Source organism: Oncorhynchus kisutch, linkage group LG18 (assembly GCF_002021735.2).
Source record: "Oncorhynchus kisutch isolate 150728-3 linkage group LG18, Okis_V2, whole genome shotgun sequence".
Lineage (NCBI taxonomy): Eukaryota > Metazoa > Chordata > Actinopteri > Salmoniformes > Salmonidae > Oncorhynchus > Oncorhynchus kisutch.
The window spans coordinates 68,221,590-68,244,916 of NC_034191.2; the positions used below are offsets into that span (position 1 = coordinate 68,221,590).

Below are 23,327 nucleotides of genomic sequence, written 5' to 3' on the forward strand. Positions count from 1 at the left end.
CCAAGGCCTGACTCTTACAAGCCCCACGAACACCACACACACACACACACATACACACGTCACACACGCACGCTACACACACACACACACACACACACACACACACACACACACACACACACACACACACACACACACCACACACACACACCCACACACACACACACACACACACACACACACACACACAGAGTAGTTAGCCATGTTAGTTACACAACGTTAGATTGACTTCACAACTACAACAATACATTTTACTACTGTAGCAATAGTTCACACTGTACTTGGAGACAGTCATTGGAGACAGTCATTGGAGACAGTCATTGGAGACAGTAATTGGATACAGACATTGGAGACAGACACTGGAGACAGTCATTGGAGTCAGACATTGGAGAGAGACATTGGAGACAGATATTGGAGACAGTAATTGGAGTCAGACATTGGAGACAGACATTGGAGACAGACACTGGAGACAGTCCTTGGAGACAGACATTGGAGACAGTCCTTGGAGACAGACATTGGAGACAGTCCTTGGAGACAGACATTGGAGACAGTACATGGAGACAGACATTGGCATACATTTTGCAATATACAGTGGGAATCTCACCAGTGAGGGCTGCGTGCTACAGTCAGTGTTTTCATTATGGGAGAAGATTACAGAGTCTTTAACCAGCACGGCCACAGCTCGCAAGATGAACGACACAAACAGGTTCACATGGATGTAGTTCCTAGTACAGTGGAGCCTCCTACACACAAATACACACACACACACACACACACACACACACACACACACACACACACACACACACACACACACACACACACACACCACACACACACACACACACACACACACACACACACACACACACACACACACACACCACACACACACATACATACACACACACACACGCATACACACACACACACACACGCATACACACACACACACACACGCACGCATACACACACGCACACACACACAACACACACACACTCACACACACATTCACACATGAGACATGGGGTCATGATAAGAATGTTTATTAACGGTGTCTATAGGTGAATTATGGGAAATATAAACATCCAGAAGGATCCTTGATAACCCCCGTATTAAAAACAGCAAAACACTACTCCTTTCACAAAGCATGTGTGTGTGTGTGTGTGTGTGTGTCTCTATGTGTGTGTGTGTGTGTGTGTGTGTTGGTTACCTGAACAGACAGAGAATGAGTGTAGAGGTGATGAGAGCGATGAGGGAGAGACTGTGGCCTAGAGTGTACAGAGTCTTCACCACCGAGTAGAACAGCAGCTGGAGGAGACACACATACAGTCATGTACACACACACATTGCAACACACCAGCTACATCAAGGACACACAGACACAAACACTGTCACACATAGGCATACATTCTGCCTGCATTATAAAAAGCCTTGCTGATGTCAAAACAGTCTGTCTCTACAAGTGTTCTTTCACAACCAGTTTGGAATGCAAAAGATAATGTCCATGGTTGCACCAGCGCTGTTTAGCTTCAAACCTGCATTAATTACCCCTTTCCTCTCATAGATGTCATACCACGAGAGGTTGGGAAATACCTGCAACTAGTGTGTGTGTGTATATCTTAGTCTGTCTGCTCTTCAACATTCTCCACCCCATCAACCTCTCATCCTGATAAACAACCATTCTCCACCCCATCACCCTCTCATCCTGATAACAACCATTCTCCTCCCCATCACCCTCTCATCCTGATAAACAACATTCTTCTCCCCATCACCCTCTCATCCTGATAAACAACCATTCTCCTCCCCATCACCCTCTCATCCTGATAAACAACCATTCTCCTCCCCATCACCCTCTCATCCTGATAAATAACATTCCCCTAGCCAGGTTGCAAAAATTCGACGTCCGTCCAGGTAAGCAGGATGTCGAGATATTATTTCAAAACCAACCACTATGGGCAACGGTGAGCACTATTACCATCAAGGGGTGCAGGTAGCCTAGTGGTTAGAGTGTTGGACTAGTAACCGAAATGTTGCTAGATCGAATCCCATAGCTGACAAGGTAAAAATATGTCGTTCTGCCCCTAAACAAGGCAGTTAAGGCCATCATTGTAAATAAGAATTTGCTCTTAACTTACTTGCCTAGTTAAATAAATGTAGGCTTGGGGTTTGCTCTATTCCACATCAAGTAACTGATGCATTCAGTAAAAATACACCTTATGGAACAGCAGGGACTGTGAAGAGGCACAGACACACTTACAAATGATAAGACGTTCAAATCAAACTTTATTTCTCACATGCGCCGAATAGAACAAGTGTAGACTTTACCGTGAAATGCTGACTTACAAGCTCTAACCAATAGGTGACTTTACCGTGAAATGCTGACTTACAGGCTCTAACCAATAGGTGACTTTACCGTGAAATGCTGACTTACAGGCTCTAACCAATAGGTGACTTTACCGTGAAATGCTGACTTACAGGCTCTAACCAATAGGTGACTTTACCGTGAAATGCTGACTTACAGGCTCTAACCAATAGGTGACTTTACCGTGAAATGCTGACTTACAGGCTCTAACCAATAGGTGACTTTACCGTGAAATGCTGACTTACAGGCTCTAACCAATAGGTGACTTTACCGTGAAATGCTGACTTACAAGCTCTAACCAATAGGTGACTTTACCGTGAAATGCTGACTTACAAGCTCTAACCAATAGGTGACTTTACTGTGAAATGCTGACTTACAGGCTCTAACCAATAGGTGACTTTACTGTGAAATGCTTACTTACAGGCTCTAACCAATAGGTGACTTTACCGTGAAATGCTGACTTACAGGCTCTAACCAATAGGTGACTTTACCGTGAAATGCTTACTTACAGGCTCTAACCAATAGGTGACTTTACAGTGAAATGCTGACTTACAGGCTCTAACCAATAGGTGACTTTACCGTGAAATGCTGACTTACAGGCTCTAACCAATAGGTGACTTTACCGTGAAATGCTGACTTACAGGCTCTAACCAATAGTGTGGTTCTGGAAGAGTTAAGAAAATATTTACCATGTAGACTAAAGTCAAAAGTAATACAATAAGAATAACAATAACGAGGCTATATAAAGGGGGCACCGGTAACGAGTCAGTGTGCAGGGGTACAGGTTAGTTGATGTTGTATTGTAAATATGTGATAGTGGAATAGTGCCCTGAGGTAACTCAGTAAAAGTATTGGGTAAAGTGTTTTAAACGGTATGTAACTGCATGGGGACTAATGGGGATCCTTAATAAACCCCAGGTAGAGTAGCTGCTGCCTTGGCAGGAACTAATGGGGATCCATAATAAACCCCAGGTAGAGTAGCTGCTGCCTTGGCAGGAACTAATGGGGATCCTTAATAAACCCCAGGTAGAGTAGCTGCTGCCTTGGCAGGAACTAATGGGGATCCATAATAAACTCCAGGAAGAGTAGCTGCTGCCTTGGCAGGAACTAATGGGGATCCTTAATAAACCCCAGGTAGAGTAGCTGCTGCCTTGGCAGGAACTAATGGGGATCCTTAATAAACCCCAGGTAGAGTAGCTGCTGCCTTGGCAGGAACTAATGGGGATCCTTAATAAACCCCAGGTAGAGTAGCTGCTGCCTTGGCAGGAACTAATGGGGATCCTTAATAAACCCCAGGTAGAGTAGCTGCTGCCTTGGCAGGAACTAATGGGGATCCATAATAAACCCCATGTAGAGTAGCTGCTGCCTTGGCAGGAACTAATGGGGATCCATAATAAACCCCAGGTAGAGTAGCTGCTGCCTTGGCAGGAACTAATGGGGATCCTTAATAAACCCCAGGTAGAGTAGCTGCTGCCTTGGCAGGAACTAATGGGGATCCATAATAAACCCCAGGTAGAGTAGCTGCTGCCTTGGCAGGAACTAATGGGGATCCTTAATAAACCCCAGGTAGAGTAGCTGCTGCCTTGGCAGGAACTAATGGGGATCCATAATAAACCCCAGGAAGAGTAGCTGCTGCCTTGGCAGGAACTAATGGGGATCCTTAATAAACCCCAGGTAGAGTAGCTGCTGCCTTGGCAGGAACTAATGGGGATCCTTAATAAACCCCAGGTAGAGTAGCTGCTGCCTTGGCAGGAACTAATGGGGATCCTTAATAAACCCCAGGTAGAGTAGCTGCTGCCTTGGCAGGAACTAATGGGGATCCTTAATAAACCCCAGGTAGAGTAGCTGCTGCCTTGGCAGGAACTAATGGGGATCCTTAATAAACCCCAGGTAGAGTAGCTGCTGCATTGGCAGGAACTAATGGGGATCCTTAATAAACCCCAGGTAGAGTAGCTGCTGCCTTGGCAGGAACTAATGGGGATCCTTAATAAACCCCGGGTAGAGTAGCTGCTGCCTTGGCAGGAACTAATGGGGATCCATAATAAACCCCAGGTAGAGTAGCTGCTGCCTTGGCAGGAACTAATGGGGATCCTTAATAAACCCCAGGTAGAGTAGCTGCTGCCTTGGCAGGAACTAATGGGGATCCATAATAAACCCCAGGAAGAGTAGCTGCTGCCTTGGCAGGAACTAATGGGGATCCTTAATAAACCCCAGGTAGAGTAGCTGCTGCCTTGGCAGGAACTAATGGGGATCCTTAATAAACCCCAGGTAGAGTAGCTGCTGCCTTGGCAGGAACTAATGGGGATCCTTAATAAACCCCAGGTAGAGTAGCTGCTGCCTTGGCAGGAACTAATGGGGATCCTTAATAAACCCCAGGTAGAGTAGCTGCTGCCTTGGCAGGAACTAATGGGGATCCATAATAAACCCCATGTAAAGTAGCTGCTGCCTTGGCAGGAACTAATGGGGATCCATAATAAACCCCAGGTAGAGTAGCTGCTGCCTTGGCAGGAACTAATGGGGATCCTTAATAAACCCCAGGTAGAGTAGCTGCTGCCTTGGCAGGAACTAATGGGGATCCATAATAAACCCCAGGTAGAGTAGCTGCTGCCTTGGCAGGAACTAATGGGGATCCTTAATAAACCCCAGGTAGAGTAGCTGCTGCCTTGGCAGGAACTAATGGGGATCCATAATAAACCCCAGGAAGAGTAGCTGCTGCCTTGGCAGGAACTAATGGGGATCCTTAATAAACCCCAGGTAGAGTAGCTGCTGCCTTGGCAGGAACTAATGGGGATCCTTAATAAACCCCAGGTAGAGTAGCTGCTGCCTTGGCAGGAACTAATGGGGATCCTTAATAAACCCCAGGTAGAGTAGCTGCTGCCTTGGCAGGAACTAATGGGGATCCTTAATAAACCCCAGGTAGAGTAGCTGCTGCCTTGGCAGGAACTAATGGGGATCCTTAATAAACCCCAGGTAGAGTAGCTGCTGCATTGGCTGGAACTAATGGGGATCCTTAATAAACCCCAGGTAGAGTAGCTGCTGCCTTGGCAGGAACTAATGGGGATCCTTAATAAACCCCAGGTAGAGTAGCTGCTGCCTTGGCAGGAACTAATGGGGATCCATAATAAACCCCAGGTAGAGTAGCTGCTGCCTTGGCAGGAACTAATGGGGATCCTTAATAAACCCCAGGTAGAGTAGCTGCTGCCTTGGCAGGAACTAATGGGGATCCATAATAAACCCCAGGAAGAGTAGCTGCTGCCTTGGCAGGAACTAATGGGGATCCTTAATAAACCCCAGGTAGAGTAGCTGCTGCCTTGGCAGGAATGAATGGGGATCCTTAATAAACCCCAGGTAGAGTAGCTGCTGCCTTGGCAGGAACTAATGGGGATCCATAATAAACCCCAGGAAGAGTAGCTGCTGCCTTGGCAGGAACTAATGGGGATCCTTAATAAACCCCAGGTAGAGTAGCTGCTGCCTTGGCAGGAACTAATGGGGATCCTTAATAAACCCCAGGTAGAGTAGCTGCTGCCTTGGCAGGAACTAATGGGGATCCTTAATAAACCCCAGGTAGAGTAGCTGCTGCCTTGGCAGGAATTAATGGGGATCCTTAATAAACCCCAGGTAGAGTAGCTGCTGCCTTGGCAGGAACTAATGGGGATCCATAATAAACCCCAGGAAGAGTAGCTGCTGCCTTGGCAGGAACTAATGGGGATCCTTAATAAACCCCAGGTAGAGTAGCTGCTGCCTTGGCAGGAACTAATGGGGATCCTTAATAAACCCCAGGTAGAGTAGCTGCTGCCTTGGCAGGAACTAATGGGGGATCCTTAATAAACCCCAGGTAGAGTAGCTGCTGCCTTGGCAGGAACTAATGGGGATCCTTAATAAACCCCAGGTAGAGTAGCTGCTGCCTTGGCAGGAACTAATGGGGATCCTTAATAAACCCCAGGTAGAGTAGCTGCTGCATTGGCAGGAACTAATGGGGATACTTAATAAACCCCAGGAAGAGTAGCTGCTGCCTTGGCAGGAACTAATGGGGATCCTTAATAAACCCCAGGTAGAGTAGCTGCTGCCTTGGCAGGAACTAATGGGGATCCATAATAAACCCCAGGAAGAGTAGCTGCTGCCTTGGCAGGAACTAATGGGGATCCTTAATAAATGCAATCAGAAATACAAATCTTAATTAGCATTGGAGGAAGTGGTGGGGATGGATGTCATATCTAATGTGGGGTTAGTTGTCACTGTCAAACACATTATTACTATATTGTTAGTGGACATTGTTACTGCCAGTATACAGTATAATAAATTCCAAGCTATTTTATGCTGTTGCTATAGAGACCTCCATTACAAGTAAACACAAACAGCTTTGGCCGACATATCAAAATGTGTTGGGAATATGTAGTGTGGAGAACGTTTGTATATCGGTAAAACATTGCAGACATCAGAATAGAATGTTGATGCCTGCCCGACATCTAAACGATGTAGAACTGTAGAATTTAGAATGTAGGCATTCTACACACATCTTTGAGACATCTTGCCATGAGCAAACCATGTCTAAACTGCTCAATGCATCATGTGCACATCCGTTGGGCAGAGGTATCTGTGCTATCTGGGTTTGTTGCCTCTCTTTCACACACATCATTTTGTCTGTCACACACCCACACATGTACACATGCAAATGTACAAAAAATGTCAAAGGTTTTTCTCAAGGCATAAAATGATGCATTTTCAACCCCATCTTTCACAGACTGGAACATATTCCGGGATTCTTCCAATGGCATTGAGGAGTACACCACATCAGTCACTGGCTTTATCAATAAGTGCATCGAGGACGTCGTCCCCACAGTGACTGTACGTACATACCCCAACCAGAAGCCATGGATTACAGGCAACATTCGCACTGAGCTAACGGGTAGAGCTGTCGCATTCAAGGTGTGGGACTCTAACCTGGAAGCTTAAAAGAAATCCTGCTATGCCCTGCGACGAACCATCAAACAGGCAAAGCGTCAATACAGGGCTAAGATTGAATCATACTACACCGTCTCCGATGCTTGGCTTATGTGGCAGGGCTTGCAAACTATTACAGACTACAAAGGGAAGCACAGCCGCGAGCTGCCCAGTGACACAAGCCTACCAGACGAGCTAAATCACTTCTATGCTCGCTTCGAGGCAAGCTACACTGAGGCATGCATGAGAGCATCAGTTGTTCCGGACGACTGTGTGATCACGCTCTTAGTAGCCAATGTGAGTAAGACCTTTAAACAGGTCAACATATACAAGGCTGCAGGCCCAGACGGATTACCAGGACGTGTGCTCCGGGCATGTTCTGACCAACTGGCAGGTGTCTTCACTGACATTTTCAACATGTCCCTGATTGAGTCTGTAATACCAACATGTTTCAAGCAGACCACAATAGTCCCTGTGCCCAAGAACACGAAGGTAACCTGCCTAAATGACTACTCACGTCGGTAGCCACGAAGTTCTTTGAAAGGCTGGTAATGGCTCACATCAACACCATTATCCCAGAAACCCTACACCCACTCCAATTTGCATACTGCCAGCACAGATACACAGATGATGCAATCTCTATTGCACTCCACACTGCCCTTTCCCACCTGGACAAAAGGAACACCTATGTGAGAATGCTATTCATTGACTACAGCTCAGCATTCAACACAATAGTACCCTCAAAGCTCATCACTAAGCTAAGGATCCTGGGACGAATACCCTCCCTCTGCAACTGGATCCTGGACTTCCTGACGGGCCGCCCCCAGGTGGTGAGGGTAGGTAGCAACACATCTTTCACGCTGATCCTCAACACTGGAGCTCCCCAGGGGTGCATGCTCAGTCCCCTCCTGTACTCCCTGTTCACCCATGACTGCATGGCCAAGCATGACTCCAACACCATCATTAAGTTTGCCAATGACACAACAGTGTTAGGCCTGATCACCGACAACAACGAGGCAGCCTATAGGGAGGTGTCATAAGAATTATGTTCTCGATGTTCATAAACCAATTCAATTAAACTACTCAGTGTGCTAATCAGGATTTGTAAGATACTGATTGAAATGAAACAGATGGAGGCCCAGCTAAAATAGTCAATAAGGTTTATTCACGAGAGCGCTGGTCTGTTGTACAAAACCAGTCATTTTATACTGGCTACATCCTGTCATCCTGACTGATGGCAGCCCATTCTTGCATAATCAATGCTTGGAGTTTGTCAGAATTTGTGGGTTTTTGTTTGTCCACCCGCCTCTTGAGGATTGACCACAAGTTCTCAATGGGATTAAGGTCTGGGGAGTTTACTGGCCATGGACCCAAAATATCGATGTTTTGTTCCACGAGCCACTTAGTTATCACTTTTGCCTTATGGCAACGTGCTCCATCATGCTGGAAAAGGCATTGATGTAAAATATATCACTAGCCACTTTAAACAATGCTACTTAATATAATGTTTACATACCCTACATTAGTCATCTCATATGTATATAGGGTACTCTATATCATCTACTGCATCTTTATGTAATACATGTATCACTAGCCACTTTAAACTATGCCACTTTGTTTACATAGCCTACATTACTCATCTCATATGTATATACTGTACTCGATACCATCTACTGCATCTTGCCTATGCTGTTCTGTACCATCACTCATTCATATATATTTATGTACATATTCTTTATCTCTTTACACTTGTGTGTATAAGGTAGTAGTTTTGGAATTGTTAGGTTAGATTACTCGTTGGTTATTACTGCATTGTCGGAACTAGAAGCACAAGCATTTCTCTACACTCGCATTAACATCTGCTAACCATGTGTATGTGACAAATACATTTGATTTGATTTGATTTTGAATTTTGTTCGTCACCAAACTGTTCCTGGAAGGTTGGGAGATGTTGCTCTCGGAGGATGTGTTGGTACCATTCTTTATTCATGACTGTGTTCTTAGGCAAAATTGTGAGTGAGCCCACTCCCTTTGCTGAGAAGCAACCCAACACATGAATAGTCTCAGGATGCTTTACTGTTGGCATGACACAGGACTGATGGTAGCGCTCACCTTATCTTCTCCGGACAAGATTTTTTCCGGAAGCCCCAAACAATTGGAAAGGGGATTCATCAGAGAAAATGACTTTACCCCAGTCCTCAGTAGTCCAATCCCTGAACCTTTTGAGGAATATCAGTCTGTCCCTGATGTTTTTCCTGGAGAGAAGTGGCTTCTTTGCTGCCCTTCTTGACACCAGGCCATCCTCCAAAAGTCTTCGCCTCACTGTGCGTGCAGATGCACTCACACCTGCCTGCTGCCATTCCTGAGCAAGCTCTGTACTGGTGGTGCCCTGATCCCGCAGCTGAATCAACTTTAGGACACGGTCCTGGTGCTTGCCGGACTTTCTTGGGCGCCCTGAAGCCTTCTTCACAACAATTGAACCGCTCTCCTTGAAGTTCTTGATGATCCGATAAATGGTTGATTTAGGTGCCAGCTTACTGGCAGCAATATCCTTGCCTGTGAAACCCTTTTTGTGCAAAGCAATGATGACGGCACGTGTTTCCTTCCAGGTAACCATGGTTGACAGAGGAAGAACAATGATTCCAAGCACCGCCCTCCTTTTGAAGCTTCCAGTCAGTTATTCGAACTCAATCAGCATGACAGAGTGATCTCCATCCTTGTCCTCGTCAACACTCACACCTGTGTTAATGAGAGAATCACTGACAGGATGTCAGCTGGTCCTTTTGTGGCAATGTTGTTTTGGGGGTCAGTTAATTTGCATGGCAAAGAGGGACTTTGCAATTAATTGCAATTCATCTGATCACTCTTCATAGCATTCTGGAGTATATGCAAATTGGCATCATACAAACTGAGGCAGATGACTTTGTGAAAATTTATATTTGTGTCATTCTCAAAACTTTTGGCCACGAATGTACATACTACCTCAATCACTCTGACTAACCGGTGTCTGTATATAGCCTCCCTACTGCTATTTTCGTCTTTTTATTGTTGTTTTATTTCTTTACTTACCTATTTTCACCCAGTTCCTTTTTTTGCACTATTGGTTAGAGCCTGTAAGTAAGCATTTCACTGTAAGGTCTACCTGTTGTACTCGGCGCACGTGACAAATAAACTTGATTTGATTTGAAGATGTGAGTATACAAATTAGCCCTATTTCAACCCAGAACCTTGGTCTTTCTATTCATGTTGAAAAGAGTCTTGTAAGAAATCCTGGTGCTGAGAAATATACACAAGAGTAAACATGTGACAACCAACCCTGGTCTCCCCTAACCTCCAAAATGTACATTTATGGACAAAACATCGGATTCTGCAGTGAAACTGTGAGAGCTTATTTCGCGAGACACCGTCTGGGACACACACATGTGTTCACACACTTACAAACACACACGCACACACTCAAACACATACCACACACACACAATTGACACGTGTATCAACATTCAAACATAAAACTGTTCAAACCTTAATATTGTGCTTTGTCTCTAATCCCAAACAATAAACCCTAACTTTAACCTTTCACCTCTGACCCCTGACCTTGACCCTATTTGGGGAGAAAGTCCAGACTCCTCTCGACAGTTGTAAGGCATGGAACCCCTTCATCCCTTCCTCTTCCAGATAGAATCCTCTCCTCTGACTGTGGAATCTCAATGGAACACCTGGGAGGGTCTGGACTAACTCAACCACAGAGGCTGTCATACCACCAAAGATCAACCATATGGAATCACCGAGGAGGACAGAGTGAAAGAGAGAGAGATACCAGATACCAGTTCCAGATATTCTCTATAACCTGGTTGTTACATTGCAGTTAGCCTGTTTGTTAACCAGGCTAAGAACATGCCATTAAAGAAACAAGGCTGGGAACAACTGCTGATTAAGGCCCAATATGACCTTTGAGCACTGGAATGCAGTCTCCTATATCCCTGCAATAACCTAGCCAGGCCACGTAAGCTCTATGACTCTCTACTCTCGTCGTACAGGACGCCTCAGGCCCACAGGGAGTACACACACACTCAGAGGTAGGGTATGACAAACATTGTGAAATGTTTGGAGGGATCAAAATGTAATTTCCCTGGGCTCCCTGACCTTATAACCCACTATCATCAAGCAGACAAAAGAGAAGTTTCCATTTGAGTCACAACTGCTTGAACAACCTGTTCCAGCTCAGTGCAGTGTCTGACTGTATAGTGATTTAGTAGTGAATGGAGTCTGTTTCTTCATTTTGGTTCAGTAGTTAAGGTTTCTCTGCCATGTTGCCGTGGTTAATCCTACCATGTTGGGTTTGTTGTCGCTGGACCAGCAGACAGTGCTGAGGCTGGGGTAGACGTCAGACCAGCCAGCCTCTGTACAGTTCCTACTGATGTTGCCTAAAAGAGAGAACATACAGGAATAGAAGGAGGGATTGTCAGGAATCGTGAATTTGTCCAAGGTGTGAAAATGCAAAGATAAGGCCAACACATACTATATTTTAAAATGTTTAATAGACAGATAGACATACAGACAGGTGCAACGGGAGACAGACACAGTCCTCCAGGTAGTCTCGCAGCAATCTACTGCCGAGTGAAGAACAAACCACTCGTTATATGCTTTCCTTATCTGTTGGTTTCCTCAGTGCCAGGCCCAGGCCATGACAACTGTGGCTCAGAGTAACCTGTAGATGATTCTATCTTCTGGACAGACCTTTAGCTGGGTTACAGACACCGGCCTAAGCCTCAGGAGAAGGTCTCTCAGGGTGCTTAATCCTGCTTTATGGTGACCCCTAACCTCAGAGTGGGGTCATCGAGAGGCCACTAATACATTTAATTTGCAACTAGAATTGTTATCCTGACAGGATGTACAGTATGGTTGATGGAATGATTGAGGTACAGTGGGATGGAGGAATAGATTTGTGTTTACCTTGTCGTCCGAAGAGGTGTATGAGAGCAGGGGGGCAGGAGAGAGTCACCACCTCCCCTACTGCTGCTGGGGCCCAACACGAAATGTTGTCCCATAGGCCACCACAGCCTACACGCACACACACACACACACACACACACACACACACACACACACACACACACACACACACACACACACACACACACACACACACACACACACACACACACACACACACACACACACACACACACACACAACCCGTGGGAAAGCAGACACAGGTCACAGGCGTTAGGGGACCCTGTGTACCAACAGATACGATTCTGTCCACTTTCACTACAGCTACGCTTGGTGTAAACCCGTACAAACAGGTCATAAGAAAATGTACACACACACAACCACTCATGCATGTCAAACCTGTATGTGTGTGTGTGTGTGTGTGTGTGTGTGTGTGTGTGTGTGTGTGTGTGTGTGTGTGTGTGTGTGTGTGTGTGTGTGTAGGCTGTGGTGGCCTATGGGACAACATTTAGTGTGAGAATGTGTCTACCTGCAGGCTCCATGGATTGTTTCTTCAGCTCATAGTGACATACTAGCTCTGCCCTCTGCAGTTCCCAGAGGAAGTGACACGTGGGATTTCTCCCGCTGACTTTCTAGACAGAGAGGGAGTAGAAAGACAGTCAATGGATGTGTCTCAACTTAACGTAACTGCCTCCACTCCTCGTCTTCTCTCCTCGTCTTCTCTCTTCTTCTCCTTGTCTCCTTCACTCATCTATTTAGGCAGACATATTGGCTGTACCATTTCGAATATTGAACTACATGAGAAACTGTGGGAGAGGGAGAAATAAATAAGGGTGGAAAGAGAGAGGGGGAGTGTAAAGAGAGATGGAAAAGAGATGGGGAGAGAGAGAGATTCTTGCATTCCTTTGGACAGAGCTCACTGTGTGGAGAGGGTTAAAGGCATTGGGTACTTATCGTGACCACAGGCAACAGGAACATCCAAACAAACAAACCAAGAACAACCCCCTCCACTTAACACAAACACACAGACAGACAGGCACTCACACAGCCATCCCTGTGCTAGGTATGTCTTCTCACTTGCAGGCTTTAGGATATTCACTTACAGACAAACATAAACTGTGTGTGGGGTTCATATGCCTGTATTGTGTGTGCATGTATATATGTGTGCATCCGTAGGTGTGAGTAGTTAAGCTGGGTGATCTATGAAGTTTATATTGTGAATTAATACTTCGCTCTGCCACAGTTCAGGACTATCATTGTGATTACACCTTTCCCTCCTTGCCACTCCTTCCCCTGCACCGGCCGCATCCTCTTGGCATCTCTGTTCCTTTTGAGCTGATTTATCAACTCTACTGTCACCAGAACACAAACAACCAATAACCCACAACCTCATTACTGTCTCAACCAATCACACAGTTCCCCGTTACTGTCTCAACCAATCACACGTTATCTCACCACTACCAATGGAAACATGTAACATCCTATAATATGTCATTTATTTATTGCACACAAAATTCAAATTCTCAATATCCTGACACTGTGCGGGTTTCCAAGAGAGAGAGAATGGAGAGAAACAGAGAGAGAGAGAAATACAGACAGACAGACAGACAGACAGACAGACAGACAGACAGACAGACAGACAGACAGACAGGCAGACAGACAGACAGACAGACAGACAGACAGACAGACAGACAGACAGACAGACAGACAGACAGACAGACAGACAGACAGACAGACAGACAGACAGACAGACAGACAGACAGACAGACAGACAGACAGACAGACAGACAGACAGACAGACAAAGCGAGAGAGAGACAGATGGATTGTAGTCTCTCTAGACATCCAGGTTGCCTCCCACAATTTTCAAATATTCTGGTTGAACACGTCTGTATGTAATAGAAATTCAGTTTGGTATAGAGGAACTAAGTCATTACCTTATTCACTTGAACAAAATAGTAGCTAGCAAGATTGAGATCACAGAGGTTACTTTTAAATGAGCGCATTTCGCAAGTGGCTAGTTTGCTTCAACTACTTTCACAAGAACCACTGCAAAGGTTTTGCCTGCAAACTTTGGTTTTTAATCGCGATGTTCTGGCATGTTTGCCTCGTGATTTGTTGGAAGAGTTGTCTGTCTGAAGAGAACCCACACTGGATCAAATGAAGTAACAATGGGATTAACCAACACATTTTTAGCTTAAAAGTCTCAATTGGGATAATTTTTTACAACAAATTGATAATGATTGCAAAGACACCCTCTGTCAAGCAGTAACATTTAAAATTTTAATAATCTTTTGTAACACAAGTAAATGGTTTAAATTCCCCAAAACAAGCATATATTTTAAAATTTTCACACATTTATAGTCAATATTTTGTATTTTTTTCATGTTTTGAATAGATATTTTGATACATTTCATCCTTAGCCACTTGTTATGAACATGTGTCTGTTATTCATTCAAAGTTTCTGTGGTGCTCCGATGCTGATAACTTGCCGATTAAGCTAATCTGACATACCGGTACGACCTAAAATGGCCACCAATATGGGCGATACGGGCGCCGGTGCCATGTTTACTGTGCCTTCAGATAATATTCACACCCCTTGACTTTTACATATTTTGTTGTATTGACTTTAAAATAGATTCATTTGAGTTTATCCCATAACGTCAAAGTAGAATTATGTTTTTCTACATTTTTATAAATTAATCAAAATGAAAAACTGAATTGTCTTTCGTCAAAAAGTATTCAACTCCTTTGTTATGGCCTAAATAAGTACAGAAGTAAAAATGTGCTTAACAAGTCACATAATAAGTTGAATTGACACACTGTGTGCAATAATAGTGTTTAACATGATTTTTTTATGACTACTTCATCTCTGTACCCCACACATACAATTATCTGTAAGGTCCCTCAGTTGAGCAGTGAAACACAGATTCAACCACAAAGACCAGGGAGGATTTCCAATGGGCACCTATTGGGAGATGGGTAAAAAAAAGCATACATTGAATATCCCTTTGAGCATGGTGAAGGTATTAATTACGCTTAGGATGGTGTATCAAAACACCCAGTCACTACAAAGATACAGGTGTCCTTCTTAACTGCCGGAGAGGAAGGAAACCACTTAGGGATTTCACCACGAGGCCAATGGTGACTTTAAAACAGTTACAGAGTTTGTCTTTGATAGGAGAAAACTGAGGATGGATCAACTACATTGTATTTACTCCACAAAAGCAAACTAATTAACAAAGTGAAAAGAAGGAAGCTTGTACAGAATAAAAATAATCCAAAACATGCATCCTGTTTGTAACAAGGCACTAAAGAAAACCCCGCAAAAATGTGTCAAGCAATTCACTTTTTGTCCTGAATACAAAGTGTTATGTTTGAGACATATCCAATACAACACATTACTGAGTACCACTCTCCATAGTGGTAGGTGCATATGCTTGTAATCGTTAAGGACTGGGGAGTTTTTCAGGATAAAAAATAGAATGGAGCACAGGCAAAATACTAGAGGAAAACCTGGTTCAGTCTGCCTTCCACCAGACACTGGGAGATGAATTCACCTTTCAGCAGGACCATAACCTTAAACACAAGACCAAATATACACTTGAGTTTCTTACCAAGATGACAGTGAATGTTCCTCAGAAGAATAAAAGAATAATGGGCAAATGTTGCACAATCCAGGTGTGGAAAGGTCTTAGACACTTACCCAGAAAGACTCACAGTCGTAATCGCTGCCAAAGTTCCTTCTACAAAGTATCGACTCAGGGGTGTGAATACTTACGTAAATTAGATATATGTATTTCATGTTCAATAAATTTGCAAAGATTTCAATAAATTTGCAAAGATTTTCACCATGTCATTATGGGGTATTGTGTGTACAGATGAAGTCAGAAGTTTACATACACCTTAGCCAAATACATTTAAACTCAGTTTTTCACAATTCCTGACATTTAATCCAAGTAACAATTCCCTGTCTTAGGTCAGTTAGGATCACCACTTTATTTTAAGGATGTGAAATGTCAGAATAATAGTAGAGAGAATGATTTATTTCAGCTTTTATTTCTTTCATCAAATTCCCAGTGGGTCAGAAGTTTACATACACTCAATTAGTATTTGGTAGCATTGCCTTTAAATTGTTTAACTTGGGTCAAACTTAAGTTTGTTAAAAATACATTTGTGGAGTTGTTGAAAAACGAGTTTTAATGACTCCGACATAAGTGTATGTAAACTTCCGACTTCAACTGCAAATGGGCGATTATTACTATTATTTTGAATCCATTTTGAATTCAGGCTGTAACACAACACAATGTGGAATAAGTCCTAAGGTATGAATGCTTTCTGAAGGCCCTCTAGCATACCATGAAAGAACGCTATGGGCAATCAACTCACTTCCAATTGCATCTGACTCATGAGAATCTCGACTTGGTATAAAAACATATAAAGACTGGAAACTAAATATGCATTTACATTCTTGTTTCTTTTCAGTTATAGTGGCTCTATATTTTTCAGAGTACATCAATCTACCTGTATGTCAGATGTCACAACGTTTACCATTTCGTCCACATTGTCAGCTTAGCTGTCCACCACTGATAGGCTTTTACAAAGGAGAGATCATTTTTCATTCCTCCATATTATCACAGCATTTACAGTAGCTCTCAATACTTTTTTGTTGTTGTCAGTTACTAGTTGCTTGACAAAGTCTTAACATTTCTGAGGGATAAAAGGAAACTTGGAAACGACTGAATAAGCACAACATAGATCAATCAAGTGTTTTTTCACACAAATATCAATGTGTCTGACTACGACTTTATTATTTTAAATAAAGATGTATAACATACTAGACTAAAGTAAGAACAACTTATTTAATAAGTGTAAAAAGTCATTGTAAAAAGTCAATAACGTTAGATTAGCACAGCAGATAAACAAAGATATATTTACTCAATAACCTAATATTTTGTTAACAATACTCAAAAACATTAAGTTATAAGAACATCCGCTTTACATCTGAGTGAGTACCACATATATGATTTGAGTTCTACAGGCAGTTGGAGATGTTTGAGTAACCCTTATTCAATTGGTTTAATGAGTTGGGCAATTACTTTCTACAGTGCACCCAGCCAGTGGTGACCTGCCATTGTTTACAAACCTGTTGTCACGCCCTGGTCGAAGTATTTTGTTTATCTTCATTTATTTGGTCAGGCCAGGGTGTGGCATGGGTTGCCACTGGAGGGCTGGTGTGTGAAGGTGGTACTGGATAGACCGGACCGTGCAGGAGCTCTTGAGCACCGAGCCTGCCCAACCTTACCTGGCTCGGTGCTCAAGAGCTCCTGCACGGTCCGGTCTATCCAGTACCACCTTCACACACCAGCCCTCCGGTGGCAGCTCCCCGCACCAGGCTTCCTGTGCGTGTTCTCGGTCCAGTACCACCAGTACCAGCACCACGCATCAGGCCTACAGTGAGTGTTCTCGGTCCAGTACCACCAGTGCCAGCACCACGCATCAGGCCTACAGTGAGTGTTCTCGGTCCAGTACCACCAGTGCCAGCACCACGCATCAGGCCTACAGTGCGCCTCGCCTCTCCAGCGCTGTCAGAGCTTTCCTCATCTCCTGCGCTGCCGGAGTCTCCCGCCTGTTCAGCGCAGCCAGAGCTGCCAGCCTGCATGGAGCAGCCAGAGCTGCCAGCCTGCATGGAGCAGCCAGAGCTGCCAGCCTGCATGGAGCAGCCAGAGCTGTCAGTCTGCATGAAGCAGCCAGAGATGTCAGTCTGCATGAAGCAGCCAGAGCTGCCAGCCTGCATGGAGCAGCCAGAGATGTCAGCCTGCATGAAGCAGCCAGAGCTGCCAGTCTGCATGGAGCAGCCAGAGCTATCAGTCTGCATGAAGCAGCCAGAGCTGCCAGCCTATATGGAGCAGCCAGAGCTGTCAGTCTTCATGGAGCAGCCAGAGCTGCCAGTCTGCAAGGAGCTGCCAGTCTGCAAGGAGCTGCCAGTCTGCAAGGAGCTGCCAGTCTGCATGGAGCTGCCAGTCTGCAAGGAGCTGTCAGTCTGCAAGGAGCTGCCAGTCTGTAAGGAGCTGCCAGTCTGTAAGGAGCTGCCAGTCTGTAAGGAGCTGCCAGTCTGCAGGGAGTTGTCAGTCTGCAAGGAGCTGCCAGTCTGCAAGGAGCTGCCAGTCTGTAAGGAGCTGCCAGTCTGCAAGGAGCCGCCAGAGCTGTCAGCCTATATGGAGCAGCCAGAGCCGCCAGTCAGCGTGGAGCAGGCAGAGCCGCCAGTCAGCGTGGAGCAGCCAGATCCGTCAGTCTGCCAGGATCCGCCAGTCAGCCAGACTCTTCCAGATCTGCCAGTCAGCCAGACTCTTCCAGATCTGCCAGTCAGCCAGACTCTTCCAGATCCGCCAGTCAACAAGACTCTTCCAGATCCGCCAGTCAACCAGACTCTTCCAGATCCGCCAGTCAACCAGACTCTTCCAGATCTGCCAGTCAACCAGACTCTTCCAGATCCGCCAGTCAACCAGACTCTTCCAGATCCGCCAGTCAACCAGACACTTCCAGATCCGCCAGTCAGCCGGGATCTGCCAGAACTGCCAGTCGGCCAGGATCTGCCAGTCGGCCAGGATCCGCCAGTCGGCCAAGATCCGCCAGTCGGCCAGGATCCGCCAGTCAGCCAGGATCCGCCAGATCCGCCAGTCAGCCAGGATCCGCCCGTCAGCCAGGATCCGCCAGTCAGCCAGGATCCGCCAGTCAGCCAGGATCTGCCGAAACCACCAGCCAGCCAGGATCTGGTAGATCCATCAACCTGCTGAGCTTTCTCTCACTCCTGAGCTTTCTCTCACTCCTGAGCTTTCTCTCACTCCCGAGCTTTCTCTCACTCCCGAGCTTCCCCTCAGTCCCGAGCTGCCTCAGTCCCGAGTTGCCCCTCAGTCCCGATCTGCTCCTCAGTCCAGTGGGGTTCTGGGTGAGGACTACTAGGCCATGGTCGGCGGCGAGGGTGGACTATCCAGGGACGCGAGGAGAGGGGACTAAGACATTGATTGAGTGGGGTCCACGTCCCGCGCCGGAGCCGCCACCATGGACAGACGCCCACCCGGACCCTCCCTATTGTTTTGAGGTGCGTTCGGGAGTCCATACCTTAGGGGGGGGGGGGTTCTGTCACGCCCTGGTCAAAGTATTTTGTTTATCTTCATTTATTTGGTCAGGCCAGGGTGTGGCATGGGTTTTTGTATGTGGTGTGTATGTATTGGGATTGTAGCTTAGTGGGGTGTTCTAGTTAAGTCTATGGCTGTCTGAAGTGGTTCTCAATCAGAGGCAGGTGTTTATCGTTGTCTCTGATTGGGAACCATAATTAGGCAGCCATATTCTTTGAGTGTGTCGTGGGTGATTGTCCTTAGTGTCCTTGTTCCTGTGTTAGTTTACACAAGTATAGGCTGTTCGGTTTTCGTTACGTTCATTACGTTCTTTGTTTTGTAGTGTTTGTTATTGATTCGTGTTTTACGTTTGTTTATTAAACATGGATCGCAATCTACACGCTGCATTTTGGTCCGACTCTACTTCACATCAAGAGAACCGTTACACCTGTTTTGAGGCCCATCTGTTCTGCACATTATTTTAGCATGAATACATGTCACATATCAGTTTGCAAACAATGTAAAAAAAAAATATATATAATTGAGTTAATAAAGCCGCATACAAACATGGTCTCTTTTTTTGTTTTCTTGAGTAAGGCAGCTCCAAAATGCATGTTTCAGCCTAGCTCAGTGCTTTCTGTGGTGGTTGGGCAGCCAGCGGAAAATTTGGATCATAGGAGTTGGTAATGTTCTCTAGTTGCGCAGTGTTTGGCTCAGTGTTCTGTCACTCATGAGGACACTACATCACCGCTCGAAAATTCAAGCCCCTTGGGTGCTGCCATCGACTTACATTAGAAGTGCCCATCCAAAAGGCTCAAGGTCATTGGCCACAGATACAATTACGTCAAATCACGTTTTATCTACCTTGGATTGATCATGTCAACATCATACTTTCAAGATCTTAGCTAGCAAGCTAAACAAGCAGTCATCATCATGAATCAGGTCGACAATCTACTGGTAAATCCTTTTCAAGCCTTGTCATATGAAGAAAAATGATAGATTAAACGTATCGGAGCTCATCGGCCAGTGGAGATAAACATTACACAACAAGTTGGAAATAGCAAATTCTACAATGAGTGGTTTGGAAGGAATCAGTGGCTAACTGTAAGCGTTGCAAATCAATCACTTTCCTGCTATTAAGTGGAGTGGGTGTGTGGTCCAAGTCTGGCTTTAATGGTCTCTTTCCAGGCTTAAAAGGATAAACATTCACATGACTTCTGCCACATTCAAAACATCTGGAAACTCAGAACTGGGAAATATAAGAGTTCAAGACAACTGGCAACTCTGGAAAAAACGAACTCCGACTGGGAAAATACATTTTGAACGGTCATCCAACTCGGAATTCCAGATAAGGAACTCAGGCCTCTTTCTAGAGCTCCGACCTGAAGATCACTAACATCATGATTCAACCTTGTTTTTTCCAGAGTTGTTTTGAAAGCACAATAAATCCAGAGAATGCCAGACTTTGATGCCAAAATTTGCTCACAAGGTCCGCCGCGCCACCTTCCTGTTCAAGTGAGCACAGCACAACAAGGTGAGTCCAAAAATGTATTGTATTCTGCTGCTGCATAAATGATGTAATATGCCAGGGAGTTATGTATACTGTAGCTAAGAAAGTAGTACTAAGTGTTTGTTGTGTAATAAGCTGTTAGTAGCTTACTACACAACACCCTAATAATGTGGTCCCTTTCCCCATCATAACTTAGCCTACTGTTCTGACTTGGTGACTTGGTGATAACTTGGTGATGTACATGTAGCCATTAGCCTGTTTTAGAGAAATGTAATGATTGAATATTGTAATTGTAAGAGCTTTGATTGTCTGCTTATATGCCCCCTTTATTTGTCCTACGGTTCTGACTTGTTGTACAGGTAGAACACTGTAAGAACGGCCCATGTTCTGAATTCTGTCACTGTATATTTCAAAAGTGCTAAACAAATAGTTAAATTGACTATGTCCATCCTAGCTTGCTCATTAATGTCTTCATCGAAATTATCGATTTGATAATTTGATTATGGATTTGAGAAATTATGGATTTGATAATCCATATTTTCATCGAAATTATGGATTATGGATTTATCCGCTGTGATCCCCTAATGCCATAGTTTGTACATTTCAATTGTCAGTAGAAACCACATTTGTTTAAGCAAGTCAGCCATATCAACTATGTTTATTAAATGACAGTAAATGAGGCTGAATTAAATATTTATCTGCCAGACAAGGCTCCGCTGACAGCCAGGTGTAGCAATGGTAAGGATTCACTCCATGGTGCTGAAAAGAAAGCTCTGCGGTTGGGACAGCTTTATGTCGGCCCTAACAGTTTGTGGACACCGTTTGTCACCGTTATAGTGCAATTACTGTATTGTTTAGTATTGTGCAGTGGCTTTGCTGTTATGCATAGTATTTTTTGTTTTATCCCACCAAGATTTACATGCTAAAATCGCCACAGAACCTACCTATAGGTGACATCTACTCACCACACGTAAAAGGCAGAGTGCGAGGAACAGCAGACCGACCCGTGACCGTTCCATGGTTGCAGGCCGCGCACGAGCAAGTAGTACTCCGAAATGTCCAAGCGCACCGTGGGGTCTTGTCACACTTAGCGGAACTCATGGGGTCCCTCACAGGGCGCAGCTCGAGGGCAGAGCCCGCATAATATTTAACCCCGAAAAATCAATAAGTCATCAGACACCGAAAAAAGTACACATTAATAATGGTCATCATCAGTCAATTGGTGTTGGTGAAGAAAAAAATCACAGCTTGTAAACGCAACAAAAAAAACGTTCCACGAGGTGTCCGTTAAAATCGTACCGAAAGCTGTTATGGTATGGAGAGAAAGAGGGAGAGAGAGAAAAACAAGGAGACTATGAAAAAGAAAGAGAATGCTGGAAAGGTGGGGAGTCAGTCGGAGCCACAGAAAGCTCCGAGGGCAGCTATCAGAAGTGAGGCGGAGGTCGGTTTGACAGCAGATATCTCTTTCCCGTTAACTTATGGCACTGCGCGTTCCCGTCAACTCCGTCCAGCCTCTGCCCGCGCCTGAGTGATCCGCGCTACCGAGGCAGTCAGTGGGCTCAATAACAACAGCACTCACTCTCACACAGAGAGAAAAGGAGAGCGATAAATAGAGAGAGAGAGAGACATTGTATAAGGCTGGGGTTGGGGTCAAGGGCAATTATTCAGTCTTAGGCAAGGTAACTCATCACATGACCACTTCTGTCACATTAAGTCCCTGGATGGTTAGTTTATCTTCTTCAAAAAGAGAAGGTGTGTTGTAGTTTCTGTTCAGTGTACTACAACTGTGGTTCTGGTTAAGGACAGAGATTAGGCCTAGTAGCCTACTCCCTAGACTCCTAGTCTCCAATCATTTCTGTCTGGACGGCAAAGATAATCAGTTGTCTAAAGGGTATTTAGCTTGTTTGGAGTAGGACTATGAGGTATGAGTTGAGGGTCTAGAGTGAAGGACATGTAATTTAGGTTTACCTGCCTGGTGTGCCATCTCCCCCGCCTTCAGTTTACAGCACCACCACAGTGACCTCTAGCGGCCTTCACCTGAACTACACTCTACATGCTCGTAGCCTTCGAAACCTGATAGCTGATAGTGCTCTGTAATGCCAGAATGACTGTCAAATAATTATAATGAAAGATAGATGTCTCATCAGAGGTACTCTGATGCATTCCTGTGAGGATAAAAGAGAAGAAGAGAGGAGAAAGAGAGGAGGAGAGAAGAGATGAGTGGAAAAGAGGAGAAGAGGGGGTAAGGAGAAGAACAGAGAAAAGGAGAGGGGGAGGGGAGTCGATTGAGAGGAGAGAACAGCGTATAGTGAAAAGAGGAGAAGATAACAGGATAAAAGGAAAAGAGGAGGAGAGAAGAGAACAGCATAGAATGAAACGAGAAGAGAACAGCATAGTGAAAAGAAAGAACAGCATAGAGGAGAAGAGGACAGTAGAGTGAA

The 23,327-nt window shown here is 44.9% G+C and overlaps 1 protein-coding gene across 3 annotated transcripts; it reads right to left on the minus strand.

Moving 5' to 3' along the window:
- Nucleotides 1-281: 281 nt before the first annotated feature.
- On the minus strand, nucleotides 282-22,526 carry LOC109909568 (vasoactive intestinal polypeptide receptor 2-like). 3 transcript variants are annotated; one of them, XM_031796585.1, is made up of 6 exons: nucleotides 21,852-22,526; nucleotides 12,790-12,892; nucleotides 12,261-12,323; nucleotides 11,637-11,731; nucleotides 1,215-1,312; nucleotides 282-743 (listed from the first exon to the last, which is right to left on the minus strand). In XM_031796585.1, the coding sequence occupies exons 1-6, from the start codon at nucleotides 21,903-21,905 to the stop codon at nucleotides 431-433; spliced, it is 726 nt and encodes a 241-aa protein (XP_031652445.1). In that variant the 5' UTR covers nucleotides 21,906-22,526; the 3' UTR covers nucleotides 282-430. The 3 variants fall into 3 exon arrangements, with proteins under 3 accessions (XP_031652445.1, XP_031652443.1, XP_031652444.1); XM_031796583.1 differs by having other exon boundaries at nucleotides 283-743; nucleotides 12,261-12,368; nucleotides 12,790-12,888; nucleotides 21,852-22,482; XM_031796584.1 differs by having other exon boundaries at nucleotides 286-743; nucleotides 12,261-12,368.
- Nucleotides 22,527-23,327: the final 801 nt, after the last annotated feature.

Coding starts and splice junctions, on each gene's coding strand:
- LOC109909568 (XM_031796583.1), bottom strand. CDS start 21,987: ATGAGTTCCGCTAAGTGTGACAAGACCCCACGGTGCGCTTGGACATTT. Junction 12,889..21,851: donor CACTCTGCCTTTTACGTGTG/GTGAGTAGATGT, acceptor CTGTCTAGAAAG/TCAGCGGGAGAAATCCCACG. Junction 744..1,214: donor CTCATTCTCTGTCTGTTCAG/GTAACCAACACA, acceptor ATTTGTGTGTAG/GAGGCTCCACTGTACTAGGA.